We start from the raw sequence: 24,129 nt of genomic DNA, 5'->3' as shown, positions 1-24,129 counted from the left end.
GGTTTTTCAATCCTAGTCCGCAGTTAAGCAAGCGAGCCGCCCCGTCTCCGTCCGCTTCGGCGCGTTCGAGCTTACGCTTCCCTCCACAACAGCCAGCGCCAGGGGAAACGGTCAACGCGAACACGGGAGACCTCCTCTCACGTGGATGCCGCCACAGATAGCGCGTATGGCCAAGTCCCCCGCCTCATACTGTCGCCCAGAATGCAACCAAGTGGCTCCGGAACACTGCACCATGACAGCCCGGAGGGGGAGTCAGTCTCAAGATGATAAAAGTGCACTTTTCTCGACTGCTCGACGCGTTAAGTATCCAAGCAGCAAGTTGACGCCCGGGTGGGGAGCTGCAACTGGACACTCTAGGACGCATTCCCCCTCCTAGGTCGACTAGGGCCCTTGCCAAAGGGTATGTTTTGACATGGCAGAGAGCCTCTTAACCATCCATACGCTGTTATGCAGAGCAGCCGTAGGATGTGACGAACTACAGCTCCGACAGCCTTACTTTTGTCATATTTCGCCTGTCCTAGCTTAGGGCTTGCACCCGCAAAATTATTACCTCTGATGAAAAGGGTTGAGTAGAAGGGTTTTATTACCCCTTCTCGTGCGGGTGTATGTATTCGTCTCCTATAAAGCCAAAGCACAGCTCTCTGAGCCTGCGTGGCTCTGCCGATCCAACATTACAAGTTGAGTTCCCCCCATCACTACATTCGAATTCAGGGGCTTGGTTGCAGGCAAAGATGCTGTCAAAGAAGCCGTCGAAGAAACCATCGAAGAAGAGGTTCGTTTTGTCCACGGAAAGGTAACGCCATCCCGTTTCCAAACTAACAACCATCGTGTCTCTTTAGAGGAAGCAAGACGAGGCCGTTTGTCATAGGGGAGGACCCGAAAGTCGACTATGTTGAGGACAATGCCGGAAAATCTGCAGCCAGTGGACATAGGGATCGACCTAGCCAAGCCAAAACGAAAAAAAATTGAGATCACTAGTTCATATACCCCTATACCTGGCAACTCTGGAAGAAGTTCGCCTTGAGAGTCACCAGTTATGCAAGGAGGATCCTCACGAAAAGGATTTACAGTAAAAAAAAGCCAAGCTGGAATCACCAGTCAAGCTCGGGCTACACACAACAATAGCATATCATGACGACCAAATATAGCACATGATCTCGACCCGCCATCAATTGTCCCAATACGATAGACGTGCCTAGCATTCTAAACATACTCTCTGCCTGAACAGTCGTGTCGTTGTTTGACCCTTCCTGTCCCACCCACGTCCACCCCAGACTCTGTTGCAAGACGTGGCCCGTGTTGATGACACATTAATCAGCGTCCTGTCTTTCGTAAGTTTATTGCATCCCGAAACCATCGTTCCGAACATCGAACTACGGACCTCCGATTAAACCTCCACCCCGTCGACAACGGCACCGGGGCTGATATTAAGCCGGTTACCGCGCGAGCGTGTATCTCGTCATACACGTTTGAGTTTCTGGATCCCGCCCTGTTTATCCATCTCGCATCGTAGCTCCCATCCAGGCAAACTGCTTAGAGGCACGTTGATCCGGCTGAGCCGGACGCTACGCCTCTCATCATCCCATCTCTGCAAAGCTAATATCACGCATACACAGACTGCAGCACAAATAGTCGCTCCCTGCGGCTGTGCTCCACACACGGACTGGCAGGTTCAAACGCAAAAGCTTGGGCCTAACTGACAAGCACCTCATAGCTATCTTAAAGCAGACTTAGTGTTTGCCGTCGACAAGACGGTTAACAGACAGCAATGAGAACTAACGAGCGCATATGCTACCGCCAATCGAAACCGTGAGCGTGAAAGTAGCGGCAGGGTATTAGGCCTTGGCCTCCATATCGTAATTCGACATGCGGAAAACTAAGAACCGCAGAGAACCCTGCGTCGGACACCTTCGAGAACATGTGCTGCACGTGCGTTACACGAATACTACCGCATCCGCGCGTCAAAGCTCAAATCGCGAATGGGCGAAGCTGTCGAAGCTCTTCCGTATTCGAACACGAGCGGCCAACCAGATATATCTTCAGACGAGCCTGGAACGGAATGGCGTCACAGCGAGAAATGCCTCGAGCTTCCTCGCGGGCATGGGAAAGAGAACCACCGCAGCTCATCCCTGCTCTCATGATTGAGCTGGGAGATAAGTAGGAGCTTAAATCCTGCTGTCTTCCCAGCTATCGTAGCTAGCAAACAAACAAGTATATCGATCCACATAATCTAACCCCCCTCACATCATGGCACCTGCAATCAAGAACGTTGCGCTCGCCGGAGTAAGTTCCCTCTTCTTGACACCTCAGACAGAGCGGTAGTTTTAACCACACCAGGCTGGCGGAAATCTGGGCCCGTCTCTCCTGAAGGCCCTCATGGACTCCAACAAGTTCAACATCACGATCCTGACCCGCAAAGCCGGCACCCACACGTTTCCCTCGGGCGTGACAGTCAAGGAGGTCGATTACGAGTCTCTCGACTCCCTGACCCAGGCCCTGCAGGGCCAAGACGCCCTTGTCAACTCCACAAGCAGCTTCGACCCCAAGGTCGCCACGCGCGTCGTCGACGCCGCCATCGCGGCCGGAGTGTACCGCTACATCCCGCCGGACTTCGGCATCGACCCCAAGAGAGCCCACGTCCCGGAGCTCCCCGTCTTCGGCATCAAGGGAATGACGAACAAGTACCTGCAGGCGAAGGGCGAGGAGTCCGGCGGAAAGTTCACGTGGACCATCATCACCAACGGGCCCTTCCTCGACTGGGGCATCAGATCGGCCTTCATGGGCGTCGACCCGAAGCAGAAGAAGATTACGTACTTCAACGACGGGGAGAACGTCGTGCCGTACACGAACCTCGCGGACGTCGGCCAGGCCGTCGTCGGCGTGCTGCAGCATCCCGACGAGACGGCAAACAGGCCCGTCTACGTCCACAACACGAACAAGTCGCAGAAGCAGCTCGCAGCGCTCGCCAAGGAGGCCATCGGCGGATCGTGGGAGGAGACCACGAGCGACTTCGACGCCATCTATGCCAACTGCATAGATTCCATCAAGAAGGGCATCATGACGCCAGAGGTCATGTACCCGCAGATCCTGTACGCCTGCTCCAAGAAGCAGTATGCTCAGCCGTGGGAGAAGAGCGACAATGCGCTGTTGGGGATCAAGGAGTGGAGCGATGATGAGCTGAAGGGGCTGTACAAGTCAATTGCCGCGGAGTAAGGGTTAGCCTATGCTTTGTAAGAAAAAGGGGGTGACGAAGGGATGGAAGAAAATTGATTAATTAACATCATGAACCATATCAAGATCTGACCAATGTGAATCCTGTGCACATGACTGATGAGTAACAATAGTCTGTCTCAAAGAGAGGACTGACAGAATGAACGTTTCCAATGGTTTGTCCAAAAACGACAGCATTAAAACACACACTGTGAGCGTGCTAAACCAAGGCGCCCCAATTCGTTACTTCACAGCACTCAACACTCGGTACCATAATCACATTTCCCAGGTTTACAAGTAAGCTTGTATCAGCAGTTGAATTCTATCTCCTTCATACAAAATACATGCGAGAGCTTTTCATCAAGAGGGCCATTCAAGATGCTCAAGCTCGAGTAGATGCGGTCATCCGGAGTGACTAGCGCCACCCCGTATCGGGTATGCCGTTCCAGACCGCCCAAAATGCATCCAAGCCAGCCAATACACCGCCGTACTGGCCCTGAATCTTTTGCTCGTCCTGAGCGTAATATACACAGGTCCTCAATGGTAGAAGACAGGAATCGAGATACACCGAACAAGAGTGTGACGGGCGGACCGAAAAAGTGAAGAGCTTGAGGCACATGAGAACTCTGGTTCGTCGGGTCCGTGCTGCCAGGGCGTGAAGTCGTATACTAAGACAGCAGTATGAAAAAATAGCTTTGCAAAGAGGAGTCTAGTTCGTTGGTGTCGTTTCCTGCCCTCGCCGGAGGACAAACAATTATTGGGTTCGATTAGGAGCGGAGCTTCGGTTTAGACTAGGCCAAAAGCCAAGCCATCCTTGTGTCGAGTTTAGAAGGGGATGTTGGGGGTGCCCTGGGCACCGAGAGCCTCCTGCTGCTCCTGGAGCTCCTCACCACCGGCCTCGATGGAGATGCCGACGCCGATCTTGGCTTGTTGCTAAACAGAATAATCAGTATAAATTCGACAGAGTGAATCGCCTAGCACATACCGCGAAGTGGTCAACATCAGCAGCCAGAGTCATCATGACGGGGGCAGCAATGCGCTTCTCCAACAAGCAGCTAAGCTTGCCCTTAGAGTCGACCTGCGCACGGAAAGTAGACATTCTGAAGTCGTACTTGGCACCAATGGTGGTGACACCCTCCTTCTGGAAACCGCCCATGACACCTCCGGCGCCGGGAACGAGAGAAAGGGACAGGTCAACACCGGCCTGGACCTTCTCGGAAAGACGTCTCCAGTAAGAGGTGTTCAGAGCACCCTGGGCCTGCAGCTGAGCGGTGGCAACCCAGTCGGCGGACTTGTAGCGAGCGCAGTAGGAGGTGGCAGTCTCAGGACCCTGGGTCATAGCCTGGCGCTGCCAGACAGTCTCGAGACCAAGAGCGAGCTTAGGAGTAACGGACTGGAGGTAGCTTCCGATGAAGATACCGGTAGCACCGCCATCGAGGAAGGAGGGGTTCAGCATCTTGAGGGAAGCAGTGAAGTCATCACCAGTGTATTCGTTCTCGAACTGGAGCATCTCCTGGCCAGCGCCAGGGGCAGCCTGGAATTGCGTCCTCGACACCAACTTATCGGACCATCGGTAGTTGAATCGGGTAGAGAGCTGTCCGTCGTTGTCCATGTTTCCTTGAAGGAAAACCTAATGATGAATGTCAGTCAGTGATGCTCGCGCGTCCATTGGTGCAAGGGGTCGACGAACCTTGCTCGTTCCGTACAGCGCAGCGAAGGTGTACGGGTTCAGACGGTCACCCATGGCGAACTGGTGAGAGACTTGGAACAGCGGCGACATGCTGAAGGCCTTGGTCAGGTCGGCGCGAAGGCCAGTGAACATGTAGTTGGTGAGCAGGACATCGCGTTGGACCTCCTTGGTCAGGTTCTCAGTGGTGCCAGGGTTGGACAGGCCAAGCTTTGCTCTCCGTTCCGAGAAAGAGTTGATGGCATCTGAAAGAGTGTTGGCGACGGGGTTGTTCAGGAGAACATTTTGAATCTGCTCCAAGCTTGACGCCATTGTTGCGATAGTCGGCGCCGGCCTGCGTCCAACGTAACCGAGGAATTAAGAAGACAGGAAAAACCTGAAAAGGGAGAACAACTAGACCAGAGGGTCTGTACACGGGAAGAAATAATACAGCTGCGACTGCCCTAGGGACCGATTGGAGCTCGCGCAATGGGCAGGCAGGGTCGTTTTGGGGGGGAGGTCGTCGAGTCGGAATCGGGAGTGATGGATTGGCAGGTCTGGAGAATAAATTTCTTCCACGCTGATTACATTACGCAGCTGGAGGTCTGGTTGAGCACGAGCCACGGTGCCACGCTGTATTCAACGGGCTAGGTGCGCGCCACGACTGGTTAAGCCCGGTGGAGACAGCAAGAGAGCTTCCTTGGAAAAATGACAGCAGCATCACGTGATACTCAACTGCGTCAGGTGCAGAAGGGCAATGTCGGTCCGAAATTCAACCAGACCCAAAAATCGAGACAGGTGGAGGAGACCCTTGCCTGCATTCGGTACGTTCCTTGGGGCCTCTTGCTCACACTCTTCCGCCCAACAGTAGTCTTTTTTTTTTTTTTTTTTTTGCCAGTATCAGTCTCGGGTAGAAGTGCAACTTGGAGTTACCTAACCTACTTCACCTACCTACGTAATCCCATACTTTAACTACATCCTAAGGTGTTCGCGAATTACCCTGACCGCCCATTGTTTTCCTGTGACTCAAGAGACCAATTACCGTCGCTGCTTCCATCTGCAAACCATAGCTGGGTTCCGCCTGCACAGACCACAGAATTTCGGCGAAGGAGGGTACTCGGCCGTTAAAGGGCTGGCGGCTTAAATCGGAACGGGGGGGGTAGCTCAGACATCAGCGTAACTTCGTCCGCGACCACTATCACAACCCTCGAACATCTACTTCTGCGCGATTTTCCCTGAGGAGTCGGTCCCTGATCGCACTTCAATCGAACTTCGCTCCGGATCTAGTTGGATTCCTGAGTGCTAGATATTGCCGCACTGATTCAGACGTTGACTCGGCACTGCGTCATAGTATCGTCCCCGCTATTTCCCTCCGAAGCGGCCCCTCCATCCGGCGTAGAGGCCGTAGATGCCTCGAAATCAATCCGCTCCCGTCTCACATCCTTCGGCATAAATTCTGACTCGCTTGCCGGTTATTCAAATTGCCAAGTGCATTCCACGGAAGCTCTACCCACAAACATGGATACATTACTGTAAGCTCATCCTTTCCTTCTGTTGCCCCCTTGCAAGAATCCTCTCGTCGCACATCAGGAACCTTGTGCTCTCCTTTGTTCTACCCCCACCTGAGCAAGTGCGTTCCCTACTCTGTTCTGTCTATCCATCACCTACTCCATGTTCATAATACCGAAGCTTGGCCTAGCAATGGAAGGTCGACAAGTTGGACCTTGAGTCTAGCAGTGGCCTCTCCAGGGTCTCACAACCCGAAAACACCCGATTGAACAAACAGTTAGCCGGCAAATGCACGCCGATGATGTATAATACACCAATCAGTCAACCCGCTTTCATGTTGATCAAGGCTCTTCTTAAGTGCTCAGCTGGAGACTTCACTTGACTGCCACTTCATCAAATGAAGTAGGATTTGTGTGAACAACACCACAAAGATGTCTTGGTGACAGGTGGATGAGTCGCAAAAGTTGCCTTCTGAGCAAGCTCACAGAGGATATTACCCTTTGTCATGGTTGTCACTCCTGCACAACAAATGCATGACTGGATGCCAAATTGACTGTGTTACTGTGTATTGTCACAGAGCTCTGACAACGGCCAACTAGTTGAAGGCCAAGGTCAACAGTCAACTATAGGTCTGCCAAGTCCCAAAATACATCTTGTTATCGTCGGTCGAGGGGTACAGCAAGTTGTTGAAGTGACGACTAAGCAAGCAGGGCAAGTCGAACGAGGCGAGAGCTTCACATTGTTTATCACCAGGCTCTTTCCCTTGCCCCTCAAACACTCTTTTTTAAGCACTCATTGTCCCCTTTCAAAGTTCTTCCGCCCTTTTACTTCTTCATTCTCGTCTTATTTCCACCTGTTCATTTATCATGGAAGAGACATCCAACATCATGGTGGAGATTTCCAGAGCCCTAGATGCCCTTGAGGCAGACAATAGCGCTGCACAGCCTCGGCCAGAGTTGGCAGAAGAACATGTTATTGACATTATTTCTCCTGGCAGTACGGCTGAAATAGCGGCCAACGCGCCGAGGTATCGCCGCAAGAGCTCGACATTCATCGACGGCATCCACGATGTCCCCGAGGATCAAGATATGGCCCCGGCCCAGCTCTACAGCACCATGTCCGGTCGACTGTTCCACTCGGGCCGTATCGCCATCGTCATGGTCGGTCTTCCAGCCCGCGGCAAGACGTAAGTGGACATATCTCACATGCAATGATGGTCAGCTGATGAATCTAGCCACATTTGTGTGTCCATGGCCCGTTATCTAGGCTGGTGAGTCGGTTTTCCAAAGATAACCAGGGTTGTCATTGCTAAAAACTGGCAGGTTGGGAGTCAAGACGCGTATCTTCCACTTGGGCGACTATCGCCGTGCGACTGTTGGCAAGGGCGGTATAGTCCCCGAGGATTACTTCTTCCCCGACGCGTCCCCTCAATCAGTCATCTTGAGGCAGAAGATTCTGAAGAAATGCCGCGAGGACATCTATGCTTGGTTGAACCACGAGAACGGACAAGTCGCCATTTATGACGCTGTCAATCCTACGGCTGCAGGTCGCCGTGCGCTGGCGAAGGAGCTTGCGAAGCATGACGTCCAGGTGAGCAGCAAACGTCCTCTCATCTTGGTTATAGCTGCTAACATCTGGCAGACACTCTTCATTGAGTCATTTGTCGACGACGAGGCAATTCTACGGGAGAATGCGCGCAATGTCAAGATCTCCTCGCCTGACGTATGTATCGGTTTCCCAATTCTTACCGTACTTCCTATTAACAAAAACAGTTCGCTGGTATGGACCCCGACGAAGCCGCTAAGCTCTACCTTCGCCGCATCGACATGAAAATCCCCGTTTTCGAGACGATGGACGAGAAAGAACTCAACTTCATCAAGATGATCAATGCCGGACAGAAGTTCTTCTACAACAATGTCTCTTTTGGCTACCTCTCCCACCGCATTGTCTTCTACCTCACCAACCTGCACATCAAGTCCCGCACTACGTACTTCGTCCGCGCCGGCGTCACTACTGAAGAGGACTCGTACAAGGCCGATGCTCCCCTATCTGAGCAGGGCATCGCCTACGCCGCCCGTATGTCTGAGACCCTCCTCAAGCACCGTGAGCAGGAGCGCGCCGCCCTCGTCGAGAAGGGTGGCCCCAACGTGCCTCTGAGGCCCCTATCCGTCTGGACGTCCACGCGTTGCCGCACCGTGCAGACAGCAGACTACCTTAAGAACAAGGGCTTCAAGGTTCGCCAGCGCTCGCAGATGAGCCAGATCAACCCTGGTGTCTGCGAGAAGATGTCGGAGCGGGCTATCCGCCACATCTACCCCGAAGAAGTCGAGAAGCACGAGCTCGACCCGTACCACCACAGATACCCCCGCGCAGAGGTACGCCCAAACACCCTCAACATTGTTGAACATTAAATCTCATTACTAACGAATTCCGCAGTCCTACCACGACCTTGCCGTCCGCCTCGAGCCAATCATCCTGGAACTCGAGCGTGAGCAAAGCGACCTCCTCATCATTGCCCACGAGTCCGTCCTCCGCGTCCTCTACGCTTACCTCATGCACTGCGCCACCATGGACATCCCGACTCTCAAGTTCCCCCGCGACGAAATCATCGAGATCATCCCCGCAGCGTACCAGAACGAGGCGAAGCGCATCCACATCCCCGGCATCGACCCCAAAATCACACCCGGCTCCCCTGAGGATATTCGGATCCCCGTCCCCGGAAGCGCTCCCGCCAGTGGCAACATGTCGCCCATCGCGGGCTTGTCGTCCCCTGCCGAGCCCGTCGAGCGTCCCCCCGAGAAGGTGATTAACAAGGCGGCGGAGATGGTTGCCGATCGCCAGAACGACGAAGATTAGATCCGAGACGGTTGGTTCAGCGGTAGATGCTACAGAGGGTTTAGAATGGAACAACATTTGCTTGCGCGAGAGGGTGTGTCTTGCGTCACTGGAAGTGAGCCGGCTGGGAAGAAACGTCGGTGAGGAAGACATTTTTCTTGCTACTGCCATGAGTGGACTTCCCTCATGGCTTTGCTATCAGTCCCCATCAGGGGGAAATTGAAATTCAATGAAGAACGGATTCGGTCTAAGGCATTGGTCTGAACGCACAGCACAACACGACTAAGGGGAAGGGAATAGGTCAGGTAGATAGGCTTCATGAATGACGACCTCAAGTCATCGTAGTATTACTATCCCAAGGTTCCCTCATCGTGATGGGGGACTCTAAAAACTCCTCGTTTTCCTCCGTGGTATCCCGGTTTTTGCCAAACACAATAAAACGCCCTCCTCATGCTAACGTCTCACAGACGCGACGGCTATTCGTTTTTGTTGTCGTTTTCGTGTGCCATATCTCTTCCAGTTCTAGCCTATTAAAACTCCTCGCTATTCCAGGGCTTAGAAAAGCTATGCATCGGTTCAACTCAAAAAAAGGAAATTACTTCTCCAACCGAAAAGAAGTAGGGCTTCGGCCCCGGCGTTCACTTTGCCACATTGATGTTTTTACATGACAACACATTCCCGCTCGGGTTCGCCGTCCTTGTTCTTCTTCTCCTTGGACTTGTTCCGTTTGTGGGTATGATGATGTCTGTGGTGGTGCTCCCCTGATTTTCTCTCCTTCAACTCCTTAGAATCTTTTCTCTCGGTATCGGCGTGTGGGGTTTCTTCAGCGGCGGCATCTTCGACGAACTGCTCCTCAGTAACAGGATCGGGCAGAGGAGCGCTAACAGATGTTGCTAGTGCATTGCCGTTCGTCGGTTCTCGCAACGGTTCCTTGCTTGGCCGCATTAGTCCTCCGAGTCGGGTCATGGTGAGGCTAATCCGCCCCTCTCCTGCCTGACTTGTGGGTCTGCTCTTGCTCTTTGCGGTAAAACGGGCCGCGGCTCGAGATAGCCGCTGCGCTGTTGTTTCTTCGTTCGGTGTGAGGGCGGGAGACACAGCCTCCGGGGTGATCGCCGGTGTGCCCAATGTAGAGTCTGTGAAGGTGACGCTGCCGCGACGAGAATCCTTGAACCCTAAGCCATAAGGCTCATCATCAAAGCTCAGGCGGCTAGGCCTCTCGAGTTCAGACGAGAATCGGATGCTTGGTGCTTTCGGTGGTGATATCGAAGTGTTTTCAAAGTAGTCGCTCTTTGATGACGGAATGCCCGAGTGAGTCCCCTCTTGTGGGTTGGGCGAAGCTGGCAGGTTGATGCTGACCTTCGACTCATTGTAAGACGGTGGTTCCGTTTCGGTTTCTTCCGTTGAAGCGACTTCTACCATGGGTACGATCTGGTAGAAAAGCAGATAAGGCATCTCGTCCTTCAGTGCTTGCTTGATATCGTCCACATAGGTTACCCTGCTTTCAATGTTCAAATCATCGAATTTAACCCATTGCGCCTCTTCGTAATCGGGAGGAGGATCGAGATCGTGCCGCCTATTGTCCGTGAGGAGCTTGGGCGCAACCCGCGCAAACGATACATAATGTCCGCTGTAAAGCGAGTCTCCCCGGTGGCAAATCACCGACTGGAGAACTAGCTTGTATTCCATGCTGAAGCCATTGGGATCCTCTTCGAGTTGAGTTTCACCTGCAAGCATGAAGTGTGGCAGCCTCAAGCTATCGGGGATGTCGATAAACGTATTGTGACGCTGTGGAACACCAGAGTTTGTCATCATGTACCGCTTCAAGCAGATTCCGACAACAGGTCTCTGGTTGAAGTTCATGGCCACCTCCATGTCGTTTTTGGGCTCCTTGTTTCCGGCCGCATGCCATGGAATCAACTTGAAGAATTGCCAAGCAGGAATGGTCACGGCCTTGACCACTGTCGAGCTTGTTCGTTTGGCCTTTTCTAACATAGTTGGCGTGTCAGATTCCGTCGAGTTTTGTTTCTCTTCAAGTACGACACGCTGAATGACACTGGTGGAACGATGCCGAGGAGCAGGGCGCGAAGAGCCGCCGGGAGATTCAGGGGCGCCGTTGGGCGCTTGCGATGCTGTCCATCGTCGTTCTAGAGCCGGTGACAGTTGAAGAGGGGATGAGCTCAGCACATCTGCGGCTTCGAAGTCGGTGCTATGCTCGGGTGTCACAAGACGAATTGTGTTCTTGTTGGGAGTGGTTTGCGCAAGCTCTTTCTTCTCCTCATGTCTGTCCCTGAGTACGTCAACTTGAGTGTTGAAGTACTCCTCTAAGCAATCCTCTAGCCGAATGCCCTTGCCATCAGGATCAGGAGGCACCGCCAAATTTAATAATCGTTCATAGACGAGTTTGTGGTCGTCCTTATCATTCTTTCCTTGGTGGAATAGGTCGACTTGTAGTTGCAAAAGGGGGAGCTGTAGTGTCTCGGTAATGAATGCGAAGGCCTCGGAAGTATCCTGCTGCTCCAGCAGCTTGGCGTCGCTCCAGCCACAGTCGGCGAGAGCATCTTGTATAAGTTTGGTCTGCTTCAGTTAGCAAGGGGATATACGAAAACACTCTGGTGAATGCTCACCATGTCCGTGTGGATCATTTTTCCACTCCTTAGCATGTTTACCCATAGACGTAGCAGTGTGACCAGTCTCCTTTTGGGCTCGTCCGAGAAATCGTTCTTGAGCATGCATTCGAATGCGTCCAGCTTGGCAAACATGGCAAAGAGTAGCGAGTCGAGGTAACATGTAACGTTGCCCCTATTCTCGGCGCCGACCATTTCGACCTGGGGGTTATAATGTGTAATCTTGCCAGCCATTGCTTTGCATTGCATCTGGATAAACTCGACAGTCTTTTGGACATCGCCCTCGGCAAATTTGCTGTTCAAAGAGTCGCGAATGTGTTCGGCGGAAACGTCTGTAATGTTGGATTCGGCGAGGAGTTGCATTATATCCTCAATCTGTTGCACAGTTAGAGAAGGGAGTCAAGTGTGGTGTTGCGAGTCAACATACCTTTGCCATCTCCTTCTCCTTCAGCTCCTCATCATTTTGTGTTTGCCGTGCGGCGTCGCCCTTGAAGAGCGATCTAAAGGCTTCGGCTGAAAGTGGTCGGCTCTGGTTCGAGGGGGTAAGTCATTAGCTTCTACTCAGCCCAAAAAAAGAACGACATGTGAAGATACGGCTCGTAACTGCAGGGGGTCGCAAACTCACCTTTTGTCCTGGCTCTGAGGACTTGCTCCTGCGATGGTTGCCATTCCTGTCTCGCAGGCTGAGAAACTTCTTGCCCTTCATGGTCGCAACTTGGGTTCGTATTGCAAAGCAAATCGGTAGTTATTGGAGCCAAAAAAAAAGGCTACTCGACAAAAAGCAATCGCCTCAGCAGTCAGGAACCATGATCAGGTCGAAATCGCACCCCCATCAGCAAGCGATATGGGAGTGGAGAGCAACGTTGAGGGTAAAGAATGTATGCAAGGTATGGAGGGGCTCTGGCGCGTCTCGGCGGGGCAGATTTTCGCAGTCGCAAGAGACGGGGCTGGGGTGACAATCAGGCCCGAACTTTTTCGATGTACCAGCGACACGAGGTGTTGATGTTGCTGTTAGTGACGAGAGGGAAATTCAATATGAGAACACGCATACAAACGCAAGTCGGTGTAGAGAAAAGTTCTGAAATATTGTTGCTGCGTGAGAATCTGCAGATTGGGAAGGAAGAAGTCATGGGAAGATAAAAGAAATCCCGTCGTGGTGTTTGGTCGACACGGGGGGGGACAGCTGAAGCAATTAAGGTAGCGCGCCCTTTCATCAAGCGCTGTGGGTGTGTCAATCAGACAGCAGGCGAACCGGGGTCAGATGGCGGTTCCTGTTCGTGGATTTTGGCTCAATAATTCGGGGTCCAGAGTGAGCAGCTTTGGCAGTGTGGAGACGCCCTAACTCGATAGGTACCGATGCGGCAAAGTTTAGGTTACGCGGTACTTTTCGGCCGCTAAAGCTGTCCTGCTGGGCACCTGGTGCCCTCTGCGGACTCGCCCGTCAGTTGACTTACGAGCCTGGGGATGCCTTGTCGGTGGACACTGAAATCGAGGGTGGCGGCGAGGCGGACTTTGGACTGCTGAACACGACTTTCCTTGTCCGTTTACGAATGACCGCAGGTCCGACCAGCTTACCAACTCCAACACGTGTAACCGTTCTAGGTAACTAGTTTTATCTCGACTTGGCATACACTGTAGGTGGATGCAATAGGCAGTAAAGAAACCAGAATGTTCTCCGGTTCCTCCAGCTGCCGCGTCTCTCACATATGACTTTATTTCTGACCCGCTGATGACCCCCCTTTCAAGCGGTTAAAGAAGAGTTGCCTGCCCACATCCAATATATACGCGAGGCGACATACGTAAGGGCGTGTCCATCGTGGGAGCAACATCCGAAAGAGACTACGCCTCTTGGTTTCTAACATGAAAGTGGCAAGATAACCATCGCATCAAGCGCAGGTCATTTGATCCCCTGTCCCAACTCTGGACAGTGATTGGGGAACTCTTTGTCTGTAGGGGGGAAAAAGCACCCCATCGGCTGGACCAGAATCTCCTCAAGTCTCGGTTCCTGTTTCGTGACGGCTTGTTAGCTGCAATGATACCCTCTGGGACACATCTTGGCGAATTTCTTTATTTGCGTAGACCCGACCAAATGGCTTGCTCGTGGCCCATGCTTCGAGTTTCAACAACCCCCGTCAATGTTTTGCTCTCTTGAACAGACGCCAGCCCCAAGTACAGACGAAAGAGCCAAAATAGAACAAAAACATCTGTTCCATGCTAACAACCCCCTCCATAGGCATATTGCACCTCAGCACATGCCCGCGATTGAAACAATAATGCTCACATACTTGTCTTTCTACTAGTTGACCACGGGCTGAAGCTCTGTGGCGTAGCCTGTCACCCACAAGCTCCCCGTGGGCGGCTGGTTGGACGTTAATGTGACACTAGCCTCAAATCCAACAAGATGCGCTCCACGTAAACCGCATACGTTCGCATTCGTGTTCATCTTCGGTACAATCGGGCAGGCTGCAGAATGGCAGGCTATCATCGACATGCACAATGCGTATCTTTCCAATTTGCCCATCCCATCTTTCCTCAGTCCGAGTGCTACCCCGCCCTGAGCTCAACATCCGAGCGGAAGACAAGCTCCAGCACACGCATACGTGCTTCCTGATCCATGGGACTGGTGACTGAAATTCAGCTGGGGCCGAATGATCGGTGCTACGTAATTGAGGGGCGTGCGCGAGAACGTTTTTTGCAGAAAGGATCTTCGGCGCCTAACTAGAGTCCGACTCTCGGTAGAAGGACGAAGGACAGACGAGGGCCTGGCTGGAAGATGACGCACAGTACACCACCTTCCACGAGGTCGAAAGGCCCGAAAGTCCGCCGCGCCCGGCAAACCCACTTAGGCCGGGTGCTAATGGTTGCTTCGCTCCCGTCCGGTGATGTAACGAAGTATCCGGTCCCTTCAACGTTGGATGCCCGATACGTAAGGCCACTTTATTTTTGAGATGGACAAGCCACACACTAGCCCACCTGTCCATCCACATTAGATTTCAGCCACATGTGGCACGGACCTGCCTTGAACATTTCGAGATTGAAATTTCCAGCATCGCGACTTACCCTTACAGACGTGGTGAGGTGCGCGACAGTTTAAGACGACATACCATGACTACACTACGGGAAAGCTCCCGATTAGCTCGGGCTATCTGCAGGCAGCGCTCGTCATGGCAATTGACTCCTCTTGTCGCCCAGCGATGCGCCTCAACCGACGCTGGCAAGGCCACTCCTGATCTGGCCGACCTAGAGCCCAGCTCGTTCAAGGTTCCAGGACCGGACGATGCCACTGTGAAGGCTTTCAACACAGCGAAGCGTGTCTCGGATAGACCACAGCAGCTTCCAGGAAACAGGTTTGTCTCTCTAACTCGCTCTCTCTTCATGCCAACAATCCGAAGCAAATCAGACAACTGACATATCATGCAACAGATACCAATACCACCCCCCCAAGTTCGACCGCGGCCCGCTGCACCCCATTCAATCACCAGCCTCCACCGATCCCACGGCGCGAGACTTCGTTCCCGGTCCTTTCAACCTGCCCCGACTGCGCCAGACCTACGAGTCAACAGTCGCGGCCGATCTATTGACCATGACCTACCTTCACAAGCCCCCCGGAACCCCAGACCGTCCCGTGCGTGAGCGTTTACGTGAGTGGGACGATTCTTCGCCGTACAACATCAACCGTCCTCGTCGCGGACCCAGAGGTGGAAGCAAGCTCGACCTGTTGGAGAAGAACATCGACTGGCGCAACATCCCCCAGATCAAGGCGGTCTCTCTGCACGCCTTCATGCCCATAAACAGCAAGACACCCGGAACCCTCAACGTTGCGCGGTCCGTCCTACAGTCCATCAGCGGCAACAGCACCGAGATCACCAAGATCAAGACGAACGTTGTGCAGTGGAAGATTCGCGAGGGCGACAAGGCCGGTGTCAAGACCACCATCTACGGTAACCAGGCCCACGAGTTCCTTGACAAGCTCATCACCCTCGTCCTGCCTAAGATCAAGGACTGGCCCGGTGTTGACGCGAGCACGGGTGATGGCAACGGTAACCTGGCCATCGGCTTGAAGCCTGATGACCTGGCTTGGTTCCCCGAGCTCCAGATCAACTACGACATGTACCCAGCCAGGGTAAGTCATATAACAACTGCCTACGATACGAAACGATGCTGACAAAATTCTTTCTAGCTCCTCCCAGGTTGCCATATTTACATCCAGACAACCGCCACGTCGAACCGTCAAGCTAGACTATTGCTCCAAGCTCTTGGACTCCCCTTCTACGGAAAGTTCAGGGATTAAACAGGGTCATTACCAGAAAGCAGGTGTCCAGAATTGTACAATACCAAACTTATTAGAAAGCTTGTAAAAAATGAAATGTACCAACAGAAAGGTCACTCTCAAAAAAGCCATCGGCTGTTCAAATATCTCGAAAGAAATTCCCGTGATATATTTATGCAATAGAAATCATCTAGTCCCGAAGTCCCAATTTTTATGGAAAGGGGGGAAAATGTTCGTCCCCGTACGTTAAAAAAACGTCCTCATACCGTACCAGCCCCCGTCCAAACGCCGTCCATGCAAAGTCCCCATACCGTGTTCATCTAATGCAATTTCCCTCCGTTGAAACTCATTTCGTGATATTCGCCTTGAGGTCATCCATGACCTTGTCGATGTCATCCATGTTCACGGCATCAATCTTGCCAGACTGAACACCCTTCTTGGCCAGCTCGTCCGTGAACTTGTCCATGGCGGGCTGGTAATTACGGACGGCGGAGCTGAGGGCGTAGACGGCCTTCCTCCGCACGGCCTCCTTCTCGTCGTCCTTTGTGGCAAGGTTCACGAGGGCGGGGATGCCGGCGTCGCCCATGGCGAGCAGGCGCTCTTGGCTGGGCTCGTTGTTCTGGACGGCGGTGCCGACGCACCAGGCAGCCATACGACGGATGTCGTGCTCGTCGTGAGCGAGGCAGCTCAGGAGCGGGGTCCAGAGAGAGAGGTTGGTCATGTTGTTGGCGTTGTCGAGACCCTCGATAAGCTGCTCAAAGTTGTCAAACGCAACGAGCTTGGTGTCGAGCGTCACCTCCGGGTCCGTCGAGGTGATGACCTCCATCGCGGCCTTCATGAGCTCGGCGTCGCTGGGACCGCCGCCGAAGAGGGCAGCAATGGCCTCAGGGCTGAGGTTGCTGCCGGCAGCAGCCGGGGCCGGGGCCGGGGCTGCCTCGCCGTTCTGACCTTCGGTCTGTTGGTTTTCAATACTCCATTTGAGGAGCTCGTTGAGGTTCTTGTCCATGTTAACGGTTGAAGTGGACTGTTTGTGATCAATGTGTAAGTTGGTGATTGATTAATGTCAAAATCAGTTGACAGACGTTGACGGACTATCAATATGATATAATGTTTTCAGCGGGTATAGGAGTGATGTATGCTGAATGTTATCGATTTTTCAGGAGCCTTCAGTCATTCACTTTCACTTGAATCTCATCAACATCTCAAAAAGTTCTCCATAGCCAGGTGCCCCAGTTACGACTCTGACTGGCTACAGTGATTTGTTGCCCTTTTCTGGAACCTTCAGGAAGCTTTTTAGTCCGGAAAGAGCTTAGCGTATTTCTCACGTGAGAGCCCTGATCAGGGCCAGCTCAGTGCACGTTTATGACGAGTGGTTGAAACTTGGGCAGAGGAAGATGCCGCCCAAGGCTGCGTTCCATTGCCAGCGATTCCTGCCCAAGATCGGATCATCTAGGCATGCTGAGTTGTCAATTTCCATCTTCCACTCATAATTGATGCTCTGGCATCCTCATTCGTCCGCAGTTGAGGGATGAGTGATGAATTACTGAGTCTCTCCGGTGGTTGGTGAAGAACCAAAAAAAGTTCCAACTGCCCCACCATAGAATGAGGTGCCCCTCATTGCCGCTTTAAGAGAGAAGGGAGCTCCCCTGAGCTAACGGACTACTATGTACGGCGTGCTGACCAGCTGAACAGCGTGTGAACGATGAAGTCACTCGGGGCTTATTGTGAGCACCAACTCTGTTTGGTTACGTTGCATCCAATTGCGCGCCCGAGATCAGGTTCATCTTCCTCAGCCTTGCGCCTTGGCCGAGATGGTTTCCCTGGTTGTCTTTCGCTTCCATGTGCCCTGTTCAAGATACTGTAGTAAAAAGGCATAGCGCCTCCGTACGCAGTCCGTAAAATGACAGATTTACTAGTTATTACTGTACCCGATCCGTACTACGAGCCCGATCAACGGAGACACCGCCCGGCAACCCGAGCTCAGCCACACTGGAAACGTAGTGTGTTCCCTCGCACCGTCTCTTGTCGGGAATCTCACACGATGCTCGAAACGTAGAGATGGATACTCTCTTTACACATGTGTGAAGAGGATGGAAGCAGTTAAGCAGCGGAAAGCATGCGACACGAAACGCGAGGCTGGTAGATTGCATGCCAGGCCAGTTGGCTGGCAGCCTGGCTGGCTGGCCACCACGAACCCCAGGCATCGTTCCCGCAAAAATCTCCCATACGCGGGTATTCAATTTGGACCGTGAGAGCCGCGCGACCCATCTTTGCGAGTACAGCCCTTGCAGAAAACAGACTTGTCGGGGTCGGTTTCGGCTTTTAGAGTATGTAGGTACCTAGATTTGCAAGATGTGCCTTTACCGTGTTTGCATGACCCCATAGCGTGGCTTTGCATCCGAAAGACGCTCTTGGGGGCCCGAAATAGAAGTTGCCTGCCAGGCACTCTCATCCAAATCTTTGCTGCTGACGGGAGGGATGACGTACGACTCGGAGCTGGAGGCAGCGGAAAAGAGGCCTTTCATTCGTGTGTGGTCTGCTGGCGCAAACCCGCCCGCCGCCGCCGGCGATTGTGACCTACACTAGGCGGCTGTGACGGGAATCTTGTTGAGTCTCACGTGGGCTTCGGGGAGCAACCCCCGTTCCACAGTCAATTAACAGATGGGATGGATAGGCGATACTGTGCCACTACCTATGCTCCCTGGCGAGATGGTCTTGGCCAAGCTGTTCCCATGCTCCCATGCTCTGGCCTGGGTCAACCTTGCATTTTTATCAGGCGGTAGCGTGCGCGCAGGCGGTTGATGTGGGGATCCCCTTGAAGATACTGGACACGGCACAGTAAACAGATGCCAATAATACTGTGAATTGGGTCGCAGATTGGCTCGATTGGTCCGTAGCCGGTGGTCGTGGATGTGAGAATCTCTCACCGTCGGTTTCAAGCTGCCTGAACAGCCAGCACAGACGCTGACGGTGAGGGTGACGAATGCTCCTTGCCGCCGACTGACATAAATGCGCTGCCTGATGATTAAACTGATAGATAAGACGAGAAGGGGCTGTGATGACTGGCGTGTTGCGAAAATGAAGACATTAAACGAATAGGATAAAAAAGACATAACCCCAAAGAGAAAAAGGAGAAGCGCGCGGCACAGCACATTTGCACTTCTAAGCTTGAGATTGAAACATTGCACCCATCGCGCCTTTGCTACTCTACCTTTCCTCCCCCCAGCCGTCAACTGGCCCAGTCCGGACGGAGAAAAAGAACACGATAGTCTGATTGATACCTCGGACATTGCGGTTGGCCTCATTCATTTCAGAGGTACCTTCTTCAATTTTATTCCACCGTAAGTCTGACTCCGTTCTGGGTGAGGTGCTCCTTCCGCGGCGTGCCTTGCCTCCCGTACCCCACCACACTACTTGCCCAGTTCAAGCACTGAGCAGAAGCATTGAGCACCCAGCAGAAAGCACGGGCCCCGGGCTAACCCTTAAAGCGGCATCACAACCCCCCGGGGGGGATTGCCACTTTCTGCCACCTGTACAGTGCACCTGCTCTACGCAATTGCCTACCCACCTTTGCCCGCCCAGCAGCCCATTTGCTCACCCACAAGTTGGGTTAGGTCTCCTTCTGACATCCACGCCAGCACAGCAAAGCCAGCCAACGAGGCCACAGAAACCACCGCACCTCGCGCCGCCCAAGGCACTCACCCTCACCGCACACTCTCACACTGTGCTTGCCATTCCCACTCTTCTCCTTCATCCCCCCTCCTCCACCCAAAATCGACTACCTCTCATCTTCCCGTAACCTTTCCCACTTTCGACCTCACCACCCATCGACGTGCTCTCCCAAGTTCTCTGTCATCCGCTCAGGACTTTGCCAGTTCCATCTCGCTCGCACGATTCCGGAATCGAGTGAGCTTTTCTTGCATCCATCTCTATCTACCTGTCCTCTATTTCCCCCGTCTTCACCACCACATAATTCACAATGGAAGGTATGTGACGCCATCTCGTCTACCAATTCAGCTCCTCCCGAGACAGTCGAAACCTTTCTTCGCTGGCCCTCGTCGCGATGCTCGCCATCCCTCGTCTCGCGTCTGCTTCTGGCTCCGATGGCTGACATCTGCTCGTACTACAGAGGAGGTTGCTGCCCTCGTTATCGACAATGGGTAAGCTTCCCCGCCGTCTCACCGACCATTCCGCCCCTCGGGCTTCGTTTGGATCTGGCCAACCGTCAGCCTTCCCGCTGGCCCATTGGCATACCATCCATCGATAATACCCCCATCACGATGAATATGGCTCTAACTAGATTTTAGTTCGGGTATGTGCAAGGCCGGTTTCGCCGGTGACGATGCGCCCAGAGCTGTCTTCCGTAAGTTCTACCACCCACACACAGACCGCAATCTTGCCCGTCAGGGGCTATCGAGATTTCCGGTTATCCATCCCCAGGACTGATCAATGCTAACTATCTCGCAGCCTCCATTGTCGGTCGCCCTCGCCACCATGGGTATGTTTACTCCTCGTTTTCGCTGCGGCAATTTCCCCCCTTATCCGCGCCGCGAGCTAACATGTGAAAAAGTATCATGATTGGTATGGGCCAGAAGGACTCGTACGTCGGTGATGAGGCACAGTCGAAGCGTGGTATCCTGACGCTCCGCTACCCCATCGAGCACGGTGTCGTTACCAACTGGGACGACATGGAGAAGATTTGGCACCACACCTTCTACAACGAGCTCCGTGTCGCCCCCGAGGAGCACCCCGTCCTCTTGACTGAGGCCCCCATCAACCCCAAGTCCAACAGAGAGAAGATGACCCAGATCGTCTTCGAGACCTTCAACGCCCCCGCGTTCTACGTCTCTATCCAGGCCGTCCTGTCTCTGTACGCCTCTGGTCGTACCACTGGTATCGTTCTCGACTCTGGTGACGGTGTCACCCACGTTGTCCCCATCTACGAGGGTTTCGCCCTTCCCCAGGCCATTGCCCGTGTCGACATGGCTGGTCGTGACTTGACCGACTACCTCATGAAGATTCTGGCTGAGCGCGGTTACTCTTTCTCCACCACTGCCGAGCGTGAAATCGTTCGTGACATCAAGGAGAAGCTTTGCTACGTCGCCCTCGACTTCGAGCAGGAGCTCCAGACCGCTTCCCAGAGCTCCAGCTTGGAGAAGTCCTACGAGCTTCCTGACGGTCAGGTCATCACCATCGGTAACGAGCGTTTCCGTGCCCCTGAGGCTCTGTTCGCTCCTTCCGTCCTTGGCCTTGAGTCTGGTGGTATCCACGTCACTGTCTTCAACTCCATCATGAAGTCCGATGTCGACGTCCGTAAGGACCTGTACGGCAACATCGTCATGGTATGTATTGGCAACTTTAGTCTTTCGATTGCAGAGTCTAACAAATTCTTAGTCTGGTGGTACCACCATGTACCCTGGTCTGTCCGACCGTATGCAGAAGGAGATCACTTCTCTTGCTCCTTCTTCCATGAAGGTCAAGATCATTGCTCCCCCCGAGCGCAAGTACTCCGTCTGGATCGGTGGTTCCATTCTCGCTTCCCTGTCTACCTTCCAGCAGATGTGGATCTCCAAGCAGGAGTACGACGAGAGCGGTCCCTCCATTGTCCACCGCAAGTGCTTCTAAGGTATGTCTCGAAGCTGCCAAGAAATGGTTGGCCATATACTGATCTGTTGACAGCGAATTGCTTCCCGAATTACCTCCTCGCCCTTCCGAAAGCACATCGATCCCAAAGAGGTCGCGAGCGGTGCAAGGTCTATTAGGCATTGCATGTATCGCAGTACGGTCTCATATTGGCGAAAAGTTGGTGACATGGTCAAGAAGTTTGGGTCGACCCTTCTCCCGAAAGATTTGGTCCTTTTTTTGTAGCAGGGTGCGCGTGGGCGCGTATAGGAGCGGACACGTCTACTACACCTGAGGTCGATCATACAATACACTTTGCTTACAGTTCCCGCGTGTTTGCCTCTCAATGGGTGTGCTGTGACCTTGTGTGGGTTAAAATTCTGAGTAGCGAAGCGTAGAAAGAGATCCAGTTTTGTTAATACAGTAGTCTACACGTATGCTATCCTGTGCTCCAAGGCCATATCGTACAGTATTACAGGCGTGGCTACTCTACGGTTTGGCGTCTGTGTTAGGGGTGTTTGTGGTCTGTTCTTCCGCAGACTGGTGAGCTATTTCTACCTCTGCTTCTACCGCTCCGCTGTCATTTTCACTGCCCGCTTTGCCTGCATTCTCTTCCTCTAACTTGCGGTATTTCCTTTTGCTCTTCTTCGCGGCGCTGGCCGCCTTTTTACGTTTCTCTTCGCCAACAATGGCCGAACGGCTTTGATCTCCGTTGCGTAGGTCGTCGAGTTTCTGGGCCAAGACCTCGCGGGCGATCTTGCGGTTTTGAGACCGGGAGCGGGTGGCTTGGGACTTGACAACGATACCAGTAGGGATGTGTTTGAGCTGTACGGCAGAGCTTGTCTTGTTCTGTAAGGGGTGGGTTATAGTCAGTTATGTGTCAAGCACCACTTATCGCAAGCTCTCCAGTCACAACTTAGAAGGAAGCTGTGCAGGCTACTGAGCCTGGGGGGAAGAGGCGAAGATAAGCGTACAATCTTTTGACCACCCGGCCCGCTGCCTTTAAGGTACGACTCTTCTATTTCGGAGTCTGGAGGTGGTTTGGGCCGGGGTGGCATCTCATGCTTCTTCAGCGCGATGGTGGGGGATGCGCTAAAGCAGGCGACAAGAGCCGTCCTCCTAGGATAGAGACTCCCGCCGCGCATGAAGCCATAGGCGTTGGCGTTGCGGGCTCCCAGGAGGAGTGGGGAGAGAAGACGGGCTAGAGACAGAGGGGGAGGCATCGCGTGCGCCGTGCCATTGTCCGAGGGTTGGGATGAGGTTTCGAGAATAGTGTTGGCGAGGCGAGCATCAGTGATCGAGCCCGATCCGCCAGCCGTTCGCGGCTGCAGCGCATGACGAGCATCGGGGAATGACAGGCCAATCAGATCGTTTGGATTTTCCCTTCCCCCCTTCTGAATGGTATCCACTCTTTTGCTTTGCTGGCGGTGTGGGTTTCCCAGTGGTGAGGCTGCTGCTTTATTTTTTATTTTTATTTTTTTATTTTCACCCTTGTTAGAATGGCGGATCGGTCGGGGCGGCCCAATGCGCTGAGTGTTTGTCGCGTGGTGCGGACCAGGCAATTTCACTGATAAGATTTGAGACTCCCGCGCCTACACCCTACACTATTCCCCCCATCTTTGCATGTTGCCTTTCTACTCAACCGCAAACCACCTCCTTTCGTGAGATTCCCTAGTTTACGGCGTCAAGAGACGGGGTTTTGTCTTTTATAGACTTTTCTACTTTCTTGAGGAGTACTTTTCTTGTTTTTATACAAGTGTCTGTTCTACCTCCCGCCGATCAATCGTCTCCTGAGGTCGAAAATCGAACATCCGAGCGCAAACACTCGAAACCGAACCTTCCAACGATCAACCAACATCATGTCTCTCCTCCAGTCTTTCAGCAAGTGGCTGCACTTGAAGCAGTACCAGCTTGAGGTCACCTACAGCGTGTACATTTTCACGCCCCTGGAAAAGTTCATCTTCTGTACGTCTTTCTCTTTTTTTGAAAATGTCACTGCATACCGCCGCCGCCCCTATTTCCCCTGCCTTGCTGTGTGTGGCACTTTTTACCGGACGACCCGGGGACTAACCAACGCTACATAACAGACACTGTCCTGTTCCTCCTCAGCAGCTTGACATTCATCGCTACCGTCCTGTACCTCCCCCAGCACATCGCCTTTATTGCGAACCGCGCCTGGTTCTACATGCACGGCGACCCGATCGAGGCCGTCGTCGCCGCTGTCGAAGTCACCAAGGCTGCGGTAGAGAGCGTATTGATGGCCGAGACGACGACGACGGCTGCCGCCCTGGCGCAGGAAACCGTTGAGATCGTCAGGGAGCTGTAAATGCCCACCGACTACCGATTTAACGTCGACAAACGAAATGAAGCGATGGCATGAAGAAGAAAAAAAG

General features: G+C 53.2%; 9 protein-coding genes across 9 annotated transcripts; 5 read left to right on the top strand and 4 right to left on the bottom strand.

The window, feature by feature from the left end:
• Nucleotides 1-2,247: 2,247 nt before the first annotated feature.
• Nucleotides 2,248-3,213, top strand: CTRU02_201835 (isoflavone reductase; the record flags this gene model as incomplete). The annotated part of the gene is made up of 2 exons (XM_036725189.1): nucleotides 2,248-2,283; nucleotides 2,338-3,213. 2 exons carry the CDS (start codon nucleotides 2,248-2,250, stop codon nucleotides 3,211-3,213), a joined length of 912 nt encoding a protein of 303 aa, XP_036582867.1.
• Nucleotides 3,214-4,035: 822 nt separating this feature from the next.
• On the bottom strand, nucleotides 4,036-5,209 carry CTRU02_201834 (Mitochondrial import receptor subunit tom40; the record flags this gene model as incomplete). The annotated part of the gene is made up of 3 exons (XM_036725188.1): nucleotides 4,036-4,143; nucleotides 4,196-4,840; nucleotides 4,901-5,209. 3 exons carry the CDS (start codon nucleotides 5,207-5,209, stop codon nucleotides 4,036-4,038), a joined length of 1,062 nt encoding a protein of 353 aa, XP_036582866.1.
• Nucleotides 5,210-7,272: 2,063 nt separating this feature from the next.
• CTRU02_201833 (elongator complex protein 2) lies at nucleotides 7,273-9,241 on the top strand (the record flags this gene model as incomplete). The annotated part of the gene is made up of 6 exons (XM_036725187.1): nucleotides 7,273-7,571; nucleotides 7,620-7,655; nucleotides 7,708-7,975; nucleotides 8,027-8,107; nucleotides 8,158-8,760; nucleotides 8,822-9,241. The coding sequence occupies 6 exons, from the start codon at nucleotides 7,273-7,275 to the stop codon at nucleotides 9,239-9,241; spliced, it is 1,707 nt and encodes a 568-aa protein (XP_036582865.1).
• Nucleotides 9,242-9,880: 639 nt separating this feature from the next.
• Nucleotides 9,881-12,550, bottom strand: CTRU02_201832 (ubiquitin c-terminal hydrolase family protein; the record flags this gene model as incomplete). The annotated part of the gene is made up of 4 exons (XM_036725186.1): nucleotides 9,881-11,794; nucleotides 11,845-12,219; nucleotides 12,272-12,373; nucleotides 12,470-12,550. The coding sequence occupies 4 exons, from the start codon at nucleotides 12,548-12,550 to the stop codon at nucleotides 9,881-9,883; spliced, it is 2,472 nt and encodes an 823-aa protein (XP_036582864.1).
• Nucleotides 12,551-14,949: 2,399 nt separating this feature from the next.
• Nucleotides 14,950-16,135, top strand: CTRU02_201831 (mitochondrial 54S ribosomal protein uL5m; the record flags this gene model as incomplete). The annotated part of the gene is made up of 3 exons (XM_036725185.1): nucleotides 14,950-15,191; nucleotides 15,268-15,967; nucleotides 16,025-16,135. The coding sequence occupies 3 exons, from the start codon at nucleotides 14,950-14,952 to the stop codon at nucleotides 16,133-16,135; spliced, it is 1,053 nt and encodes a 350-aa protein (XP_036582863.1).
• A 325-nt stretch (nucleotides 16,136-16,460) lies between these two features.
• On the bottom strand, nucleotides 16,461-17,120 carry CTRU02_201830 (Hsp70 nucleotide exchange factor FES1; the record flags this gene model as incomplete). The annotated part of the gene is made up of 1 exon (XM_036725184.1): nucleotides 16,461-17,120. One exon carries the CDS (start codon nucleotides 17,118-17,120, stop codon nucleotides 16,461-16,463), a length of 660 nt encoding a protein of 219 aa, XP_036582862.1.
• A 2,973-nt stretch (nucleotides 17,121-20,093) lies between these two features.
• CTRU02_201829 (actin) lies at nucleotides 20,094-21,739 on the top strand (the record flags this gene model as incomplete). Its single annotated transcript, XM_036725183.1, has 6 exons — nucleotides 20,094-20,100; nucleotides 20,244-20,274; nucleotides 20,422-20,477; nucleotides 20,582-20,612; nucleotides 20,685-21,456; nucleotides 21,509-21,739. The coding sequence occupies 6 exons, from the start codon at nucleotides 20,094-20,096 to the stop codon at nucleotides 21,737-21,739; spliced, it is 1,128 nt and encodes a 375-aa protein (XP_036582861.1).
• Nucleotides 21,740-22,225: 486 nt separating this feature from the next.
• CTRU02_201828 (peptidyl-trna hydrolase domain protein) lies at nucleotides 22,226-22,959 on the bottom strand (the record flags this gene model as incomplete). The annotated part of the gene is made up of 2 exons (XM_036725182.1): nucleotides 22,226-22,585; nucleotides 22,711-22,959. The coding sequence occupies 2 exons, from the start codon at nucleotides 22,957-22,959 to the stop codon at nucleotides 22,226-22,228; spliced, it is 609 nt and encodes a 202-aa protein (XP_036582860.1).
• Nucleotides 22,960-23,595: 636 nt separating this feature from the next.
• Nucleotides 23,596-24,062, top strand: CTRU02_201827 (uncharacterized protein; the record flags this gene model as incomplete). Its single annotated transcript, XM_036725181.1, has 2 exons — nucleotides 23,596-23,701; nucleotides 23,824-24,062. The coding sequence occupies 2 exons, from the start codon at nucleotides 23,596-23,598 to the stop codon at nucleotides 24,060-24,062; spliced, it is 345 nt and encodes a 114-aa protein (XP_036582859.1).
• Between the last annotated feature and the right edge of the window lie 67 nt (nucleotides 24,063-24,129).

The sequence above is a fragment of the Colletotrichum truncatum genome, assembly GCF_014235925.2.
Source record: "Colletotrichum truncatum strain CMES1059 chromosome Unknown Contig_0001, whole genome shotgun sequence".
Taxonomy (NCBI): Eukaryota; Fungi; Ascomycota; class Sordariomycetes; order Glomerellales; family Glomerellaceae; genus Colletotrichum; species Colletotrichum truncatum.
This window is presented reverse-complemented; position numbering and strand designations above follow the sequence as displayed.